The sequence below is a fragment of the Octodon degus genome, unplaced genomic scaffold (assembly GCF_000260255.1).
Source record: "Octodon degus isolate 3935 unplaced genomic scaffold, OctDeg1.0 scaffold00032, whole genome shotgun sequence".
Lineage (NCBI taxonomy): Eukaryota > Metazoa > Chordata > Mammalia > Rodentia > Octodontidae > Octodon > Octodon degus.
In genome coordinates, this window is record NW_004524608.1 from 10,477,835 (window position 1) to 10,487,860 (window position 10,026).

Genomic DNA, 10,026 nt, shown 5'->3' on the forward strand with positions numbered 1-10,026 from the left:
ATGTGGTGCTGGGGGATTGAACCGCGGTCCCTGATGCTTTTGCTAAGCTTGTTCTAAGTAGGTGCTTTAGACCACTGAGCCATCTCTCCAGCCCCCTAGCCACTTTGAATACACAGATACAAAATGGACATTCATCTGTATCCCCTTTTTTGGTTAAGTTCCATTATTTGAATATTATACGTGTGTAAACTCAGCAAAATATTCTAAAAGAGTCCAGTAGCCCATAATAGTATTGGGTCTTCCGCTTGACTGGCAATATCAGAAATTGTCATGACATGCCAGTTGCTGCTATGATGTCTCTCAGGTAGATGGTTGTTCAAAAAGAAGGGGGTGGTGAATGAAAGCAAGAGACAGGAAAAGGAATATTGTGGGACTGTCCTGCTTCGAGGTTGTATATGGTGATATTTTTGGACTTATGTGTAAACATAAGAAGTATATAATTCTTTATGCCTATTTTTAAGATATATTGTAATTTTCAGCTTTCTTTTTAAATTGAGAAAGAATGCCTATCACTCACAAAGTAAAGGAGGAGTGGTTTATTCTCTTTCCTAATTTCAAAGTTTTTTGAACCTGTCTCATTGCTATTTGTTTCTCAACAACATTATGAAAAAAAAAAAAAAAAAAAAAAAAGGTTTGAGTCTCTGGTGGGCTGGTTTCAAGGCAGAAATATGGGGGAAGGGACTGTGGAAGAAAGTTGTTCACTTCCCAGCAGCCTCTAAGCTGCACACAGCAGAAGAGCACTGGGAGAAACACTCCCTTCAAAGGCCCCAGGAACCCTCTGCCAACCAAGCCCTACCACTTAAGAGCAAAGTTAGCTGTGAACTTTGGAGGCCAGCCCACTAATTGTACAGTATCCCCATGATCCAATCACCTCTCCAGGAGTTTCTTAATCCAGTCAAATTAACAATTAAGCTTAGCTGCCACACTTATGTCCCTTAATGTGCAGAGGTTTTTAATTTAATGTGGTCGGCCTTGTTATGCTATTATTTGCTGTGTTTTCAAAATACTTCAGGAAGGCCTTACTTCTGCCTAAGAGTTCAAGTGTCTTTCTGTGTTATTTTCTAGCATTTTCCAAGTTTCAGCTTTTATCCCTAGGTATTTGATCCATTTTGAATTTATTTTTGTCCCTGGTGAGAAATGGTGATTTAGATTCAATCTTCTGCATATGGTTACCATTTTCTTACCACTGTTTGTTGAAAAGGCCATCTTTTCCCCCAAATACATTTTTGGCACTTTTGTCAAGATCCAAATGGTAGCTGTGTGAGTTGGTTGCTTTGTCCTCTTTCTATTGCATTGGTCTATATGCCTATTTTTGTGCCAGTACCAGGCTGTTTTAATACTAGACTTTGTAATTTATTTTGAAGTATGGTATTGTTATACTTCCAGCTTTGCTCTTGTTTGATCAGGATTTTTTTAGTTATTATTTAATCGTATCTTTTATGCTTTTCCGTGGATACTTTCTTATTCCTTTACATGTCATGTCCTTCACAGAATGATCTATAAATATGTAGAATATAGACTTTTGACAGTAGCTGTCTTTGGCATCATCCCTCTTTTAGTGTAACACAGGAAATATTAAGAAAATATCATTAAAACTCTGCTTACTTCTATAAAAAATTCATAATGAAATAGCTGTAGAATAATAATCATTTCTTTATTGTATATCATGATCTTAAAATAATAGTCAAAATGTTACTCATTGATATTACAAGTTATAGACAAAGACTCTTATCACATGATTTCTCTTATATGAGAAACTCAGTATAGAAATAGATGATAGATAAGATAGAAGATAGATTAGGTAGAAAGAAGATAGATAGATAATAGACAAATTAGGTAGATAGATGATTTTATATATATATATATATATATAGAGAGAGAGAGAGAGAGAGAGAGAGAGAGAGAGAAGAGAGAAGATAGATAAATTAGGTAGATAGATGATAGATTAGATAGAGAGACAGATGATAGATTAGGTAGATAGATGATAGATTAAGTAGACGGATAAGGTAGCTAAGATAGAAGATAGATATATTAATAGATTGATGAGAGAGAGAGAGAGCAAAATAGCTTGCATTCTTATTTCATGACTTTTTTCTGTCTTGCTATCTGAGTTACTTCTCTCCCTTCAAGCTACAAACATGTCTATGTTTCAATAATTGTGGGGCCTCACTCTGTATACAATGTGTATATAACAGGTCTCAAATCTATGAATATCGATTGTGCTTTCTGGACAAATTAATCCACTTTCCAAAACTTGAATCACAGCTTCTTCAGGATAAAGTCTACAGTGCCAAACGCTCTAGAGCCTCATCCCAGATTTTCAAACTACCTGAAAAAGCCTCATCCTATTGGCATCAGTGCCTCTGCCTGAAAGTGTCCTGGCCAGACCTGCCCTTCCCTTCCTGCTCAAGTGTTCTCTCTAGTCACCTGTGCATTTGAAAAACCTTTGCAAAAGCTTCCCTTATACACTGGTGTACTAAGGGTTCTTTCTCATGAATTCCATTTTCTTCATAAAGCAGTTCAATTTTTAAGCAAATGTAAAGGATATAGAGAGAAGAGCATATTGTAGTTTTCACAAGAAAGATAAAAAGACTGGATGCCAAAGCGAGTCCAGAGAGACTCTGATGGCAGCTGCAAGGTGGCTCCAAAAGCTTCCCCAAGCAGTGTGGCTTATGGGGTGTGAGTAAAATTCCAAGGCAAAGCTTCCCAGCACAACATTGGATTTCTTGGAAGGTAAAATTTATGTCTCTGAAAGAACTTGTCATTTTAATATTCATACAGTTCCTCTGCATTAATTTATAAATACAATAAGTGTTTAAGGTATTAACTAAACTATTTTTCTTTAATTCTGAAGCATAATATGATATAGGAAGTAGGTGTTTTTCATATAAGCATATAGTACACATACAAAACACTAAACCTGCTATTTAGGTAAGCCTGGACCTAAGTTATTCTGAGTTTTAACAAAGCATACAATCATCCATTCTGAATCTAATACACACACACTCACATGCCCACATGCATGTACACACATAGTCCAATGTCTATTTAAAAAAGAAACCTCACATAATCATTTAACTCTAGAATTCTAAAGTGATTCTACAACCCAATTTTAATGCTTTATGTAATTAGAAAGAGAATTCCTTTGTGACAGATTTGACTTACGATATAATTCTTTTGCATCTTTTAATTTGAATATCTCACAGTCATCAGTGGGCATGCCTGTTTCAATAATAATTACTTAGGTTTGGCAAGGATTCTTAAATCATATGCTGAAAAGCCTGAGGAAGCTAAACCTTTTCTGATGCTATATAATCTACCTGATTCATTCTGTTATTGAATATTCTTTATGATAGATAAAAATACAGCTGGTCTATTAGCTAAATGCAAGTTCCAAGTAAAAGATAAATATCAGATGAGTAGTCTCTACCAACACCTCAGCGTGGCGTTTAACAGCTGCCAAAAGTACCGTATAATCTTTTGAAAGGCTTAATCGTTGCCTAGTGCACTTTTCAAAAGAAAAGAGTAGTTATTAATCCTGGTGTTCACACAAAATTCTCACAGTAGATCCTCATTGAATAAGTGGTGCTGTTGCACATAAGATTTCGGTTTTATATAATGTATAACTGTCAGATGTTAAAGAAATAGCAATGTACTAGCTAGCAAAAGAAAAAAAACAGAAAATTTGTGTCTGGTAAAGAAAACCATGTTTCAGTCTGTATTAAACTGTATATTTAATTGAAGGTTTGAGAAAAGAAAAAAGAGAAATGTTTTTCTTGAGCTCATGGAATTTCCCTTTTTTATGCAATAAGGGCCTTTTCCATGTTTTTTTTCCTTATCTCTTAAAAGAAAATTCTTATATAGTTCATTAATCATATTTTATTTCTCTAAAGTATGCTATTTTCAAATGCGTGAGAAAAATTAGCTGCCCTAAGGAAATGCAAACACTGAGTAGTGTTGTTCTTTTTTTAATTTAGTATCACCCTGGTATAATTCTATTCACAATGAAACAATTTACTTATATTTCATTTCTAAAAACAATGGCTCCAAAATATTTTCATATATATATATATATAGATATATATATATATATATATATCCTACTCCCATGGGTATATGAGTTAACATTATGAAATACATTTCTGCATTTAGACCACTAAAAAGAAAATAAAACAATTAAAACAAGGTAAAAGGAAATATGAATAATCATTCTGTAATTCTAACTTCATAATTTTCTGCAAAAAAAAGGAAACTAAACTAATGAAACTTTGTTATTTCAAATAAAAAGATGAAAAATTTTAATACTATTAAGAATCAATTTTTGTCTACAGATAAATTCTAAAAGGACTCCGTAATACAAATATCTACATAAAATTACATTAAACAATGTAAACATTGAATTTAATGGCCATTTTGTATTCAACCCAGAATAACAGCCTCAGGATTTAATATGATACTGAAAAAATGTGTTTCAGTACGGGAACCAACCTGATGTGTCTCAAAACGTGGCTGTATTTCAATTTAACCTGGGGAGCCAATGCATACAAAGGAGAAAAAAGATTGCAATTACCATGTCCAACTATCTTCTTAAACATGATTTATCTTAGCTAAAACTTTGTGGGAAATTCAATATCAAACAAGTCAAAACTGGGCAATATGGGGATTATGTGTCACCTGGGTGGCTGAATGGAAACTTCTTACAGTGAGTTCCTGGGATGCTTGTAGACCTAATTCTCATTTTGCTATCAAGAAATTTCATACTCAAATGTCTTAGACGTTTCTGGCTGAGATTCCATAATTCCCTTTTGTTGTTTATTTATGAACATTTATTTATTTATTGTATTTTAGGGAAGGGTCTACAGATGTTCAGAGTTTCACTACTAGATTGCACTCATAGTGATCCGCCTGTTTACAGCCTCCCAAGAACTGGGGTAGCAGGCACACACCACAATGCCCAGTCTCAATTGCCATCTCAGCACGCCTCGGTGACGGGGCTGGCACAGCAGGCCTGGAGATCATATTTATGAACACTTAAATATATTGTAGGGGCCAGGGAGATGGCTCAGTAGAATAAACTCTTCCCTGGCAAGTTCAAGGGCCTGAGTTCAATTCCTGGTTCCGCCAAAAAAAAATTAAAAATAAAAGATAAAATATATTATAAAACAGGATAGCATTAATCCCCAATTCCAGTATAAATCAATATACATCGAACAATGTTACATAAAATCTGATCTTCTGTATCTGCACATTTTGAAAACCTCAAATATTATGTTTCATTTGTAATTATTTCACCTTATACTCCTAAAATGTAAGGGCTATTTTTTAAAAACATACCAAAGAAATCATTGCAGCTAAAAAACATAATTATCAGTTGATTTCTTCAATAGTTTCCTTCGAAAATCAACATACTGATTTCTTCCCTTACACATTCATGTCAGTCTTCTATCAAATGGTGAAGAATGTTCTACTTTTTGTGAATCTGGAATGGTCTAGTCTGATTGGCCATTAGATTGTAGAAGAAACTATAGTCATTTCATATCTGAACTTTAAGAGAATTAAAAATGTTTATTTCTCTTTTGAGTACTGTGTCTCCACATGTTGCTAAAGATTTCTGGCAAGTAAAATACATGGTAAATTTATAATCATTTAATATACATATAGCTATGCACACATTAAAAGATCTTGTACTTGAACATAGCAATTACTACCTATTCATCATTAAAACACACACTACTACAGAAACAAAACTACAATAAGGGCTGGGAAGATGGCTCAGTAGAATAAGCGCATCCCTGGCAAGTGCAAGGGCCTGAGTTCGATCTCTGGTTCCAGAGAATATTTGACTAACTAATTGCTTAATGTAGAAACCAATAAAGCCCCAAAGCTAAAATTAACTTCAAGCAAACACACCTCTTATATAGTTATCAACTAATACCATTTAAATTGACTCTGAAAGCATGGTAGAAGGTTTTGCCGTATGGATTATATTAGATTGCTCCATCATAGTAATTAAATATTTAATTTTTAACACTATTTTAAGTATTTCACAATAAGGTATTGAGATTTTTTCAGAAAACCTTCACATACTACATTAAACTATAAACAATAGCCAAATTTTAATTCTTTCTGACCAAGAGAGTTCTCAAATATTTAATTTGTGTGAATAGCTTGAATTGACTGGTTTCATAAATGTTGTATAATTTTCATTTTATCATTGTATTAGTCTTAAGGCTGCAGTAATTAAGTAACTAGTTGTCTTAACGCAATTGCTTTCTAGGGTTCAAAATCAAGGTGTTGTTAAGATTAGTTCTTCAGGAGATTCTGGGAAAAATCTGTTTTATTAAAGGATAGAATATGTTCTGGTAGCTGCAAGAAATTCTTGGCTTTCCCTTATGTCCAGTTGTTTCTGACTCTATTCATAGCTGGGATTCTGCCTCCATGTCTTTGTGTTTCTGTATCCAAATTTCTTTTCTTGTAAGGACATCTGCTATTGGATTATGGCCTATTCCAAAGTTCTGTGATCTCATTTTAATTACATCTGCAAGAATATTACTTTACAAGGAGATGAAATCCATAGGTACTGGAGATTAGGACTTCAACATTTTGGGAGTACACATTTTTACCCATAAAATTTATGTTGCGTGAAATAGGTATAAAATGTTTTAAATTAGTTTTATTTTTGAATATTACAACTAAGAATAAAATAAGCAATTATTAGGTTTTTGAAGTAGTTGCCTTTGTCTTCAAACAAAGTTCATATGCTATCCAAATATGAACAGCCTTAATCTAAAGCTTAAATTGAGGTCTCCATTGTGTTACATTAGACATCAGCAGCCTGGCCCTTCCCTCATTACTGCAGTCTTCCCCAACAATTGCCCTTCTATCTTTTTTTTGTGTGTGTATTTAGTACAGCATCTATAGGATCTCCTTAAACAGATCAGACTCTCGGTGATCCTCCTGATTTCAGCCTCCCAAGTGCTGGGATTACAGGCCCATGCCACCAAACCCAGTCTCAATCATTGTCTCAGCTGGCCCCAGGAGTGGGGCCAATGTCGGTGAGGCATGTGGTACCAGGGATCGAATGTATTCCCCTTTTAATAAAATAAATTTGTAGATTTGATTTTGAAAGATGTAAGCAGCTCACAATTTTAGTATTGTTTCATTAAATTACTCAGCACTCAGAGGAGTCTACTGGGAAGGAAGTTGGGGAGGTTTAACAAGTACATATTATGAAATGACTTTGAAAGACAAAATAAGGATTTAGATTTTATGTGCCAACTGAGCTGCCTCTGGTTTTTGAGAAAGGAAGGTTTCATTTCAGAAGGGTACTGAAGAAGTGACCCAACCACTCTTTCAGATGGAAATGTCACATGCTGGTTTCTGGTGCTAATCACAATGCGGCCTGAGAGTTCAGTGTAGAGATTAAGATGGATTTATTGAATGATGGTTAATTTAAACATCATCCCTACTTTAATTTTCAAGCTGCATACTTAAATACAGATTCCAAATTCTAAGATTTTTTAATATTTAATGAGTTATATACTGATTTTATTCTCCATATTTCTGTTTTGATAAAAATAAAATCTTGTCTTCATGTAATAGTTTAAGATAAAGCCCTATTCCCTCCAAAAACTGAGTGATCAGTTTTACCTGGAGTTTAATACACGATGAAGTCTGACTTTTTGTTTTCCAAACTTAAGTAAGTTTAACTGTTATCTGAAAGCAATTTTTTTTTATTGTAGACTAATTCTTTTTTTTTTTATCTTATGTATTTGGTACAGGGTCTACTACACAGCTCTGACTTGTAGTGACCCTCCTGTCTCAGTTTCCCCAGCACTGGGATTACCGGTGTGAGCCACCATCCCCGGTTTCGGTGGCTGGTTCAACATGCCCAGGTTTCCAGGGGCAGCACAGCATGTGGTACCAGGGATCAGACCCAGGTCTTTGTGCTTGCGAGGAAGACACTTAGACCATTGAGATATCTTCCCAGCCTTGTAAATGAATTCTTGGGTTAATTTGAAGTTACATTATGTACTATTAGAGATTAACATCTAAAATTGTTCTTAAAACAAGAATGGTAACTTGTATGGGGAGAAGGTATCAGATACAGCAATTTTAATAAGATTTAACCCTGAAGTTTTCCTGAGTTAATTCATTGTTATAGCCAATATTAAAATACAGTGGGTAGAAGTACTAAAAATACAGACTATTCTGACTGACCAACAGGAAATTATCTTGGCTTCACGCTGTTTAGAAGACTCTGGTCTAAACAATATATTTAGTGAAATTACTTTTGAAATAGAGCCATTGCATGTGTGGGGTTTTGCAAGAACAGGATAGTAACTCTTCGTCGCTTTAAAATGGTTTTTCTTATGCCATTTATATAGTGAGATAGCCTTTGTGTTTATCTTGTGTTTTTGAAACTTGATCTGAAAACACAAAACAATGGATTTATCCGTTTGGTAGGAACACAAGTTAAATTTAGCCTTCATTTCTTTCAGGTGAACAAAAGCTTTAAATGGTGAACTAGTTTAGCTTGCCCAATGCTTTATGAAGTAAAATATATCTTAAGGCTTATCTGCTCCTTGGTGGCTAAGAATCTTGGAACACTTTCAAATCAATTTTCTAAACATCTTCTTTCAGCATTTTTCTTTTAGAATTCTCCAAATTTCATGGAAGAGTTTGGGTGAAAGTATATTTGTCCTAGGATATTAAAATACCCCCTCATCATTTAGAGAAAAAAAAAACTCTTTTATTTTAATCTCATTTACTTCTCCCTAACTCCATGGTAAAAATAAATTACAAAGAGAAAAACTACTTCATTACATATTTGAATAAGTTATGTTTAATTTACAAAGTCTAAATTACATGATAAATACAAGCAAATCACACATGACCTTGGATCCAAGTGTACTTCTATTCTTTAGGCCAATACCTAGATTGAAAATTGAATTATTACTTGTATTTCAAAATGATTTTATGCTTTTCTAAAACTAATCTCACATTTTTATTTCTTTCAAGGTACTATGTTTCAAAGGAATAACTACTTGGTATCTGATGAATAATAGTTATTATTTTTCGATGAAAATCAGATTTTTTTAAGAATTACAATGATGTTTTCTTGAACCAAACATTTCACATAACAGGGGTTTATATGAATGTATTCAAATGTATGTGTGCTTTGCATGCATTCTTCAAGATTACATAAATCCTTTATAACAGCCTTTGCAATATAATTATCTTAATATTTTATAAGACTTTTAGCTTAAATAATGACAATTATACATACAGTATGCTTTTCTTCATGTTTAGGTTCTTTCTTTGGGAGCAGATGTCCTGCCAGAATATAAACTACAGACACCACGCATCAATAAATTTACAATATTGCACTACAGCCCCTTCAAGGCAGTCTGGGACTGGCTTATTCTGCTACTGGTCATATATACTGCAATATTCACGCCCTACTCCGCAGCCTTTCTCCTCAATGACAGAGAAGAACAGAAAAGACGAGAATGTGGCTATTCTTGTAGTCCTTTGAATGTAGTAGACTTGATTGTGGATATTATGTTTATCATAGATATTCTAATAAACTTCAGAACAACATATGTAAATCAGAATGAAGAAGTGGTAAGTGACCCTGCCAAAATAGCAATACACTACTTCAAAGGCTGGTTCCTGATTGACATGGTTGCAGCTATCCCTTTTGACTTGCTGATTTTTGGATCAGGTTCTGATGAGGTAAGAGCTGCTTAAGCATCTTATTTTCTGAAAGAAACTTCAAAAAAGTGGTTGATTTATAAACTTCCTTTATCTCACACATGAAATTCATTTTCACTTCACTTGGAAGCACTAGAATATAAGATGGAATTTTTTTCATGTAAATAATTTAAATTCCTTCTATTTTTACTAAGAGATGCAAAATATTCTCCATCTTTTAGCCAACAAATTAAACTGTCAAACAAGTGAGATAGATAGATAGATAGATAGATAGATAGATAGATAGATAGATATAGAGATAGAGAGAGA

The 10,026-nt window shown here is 33.8% G+C and overlaps 1 protein-coding gene across 1 annotated transcript in view; it reads left to right on the forward strand.

The window, feature by feature from the left end:
* Positions 1 to 10,026, forward strand: part of Kcnh7 (potassium voltage-gated channel subfamily H member 7) — a 470,420-nt gene that overhangs the window by 400,396 nt on the left and 59,998 nt on the right. The window contains 1 exon segment of the mRNA XM_004629866.1: positions 9,313 to 9,738. Within this exon segment, the coding sequence (XP_004629923.1) occupies positions 9,313 to 9,738 (426 nt within the window).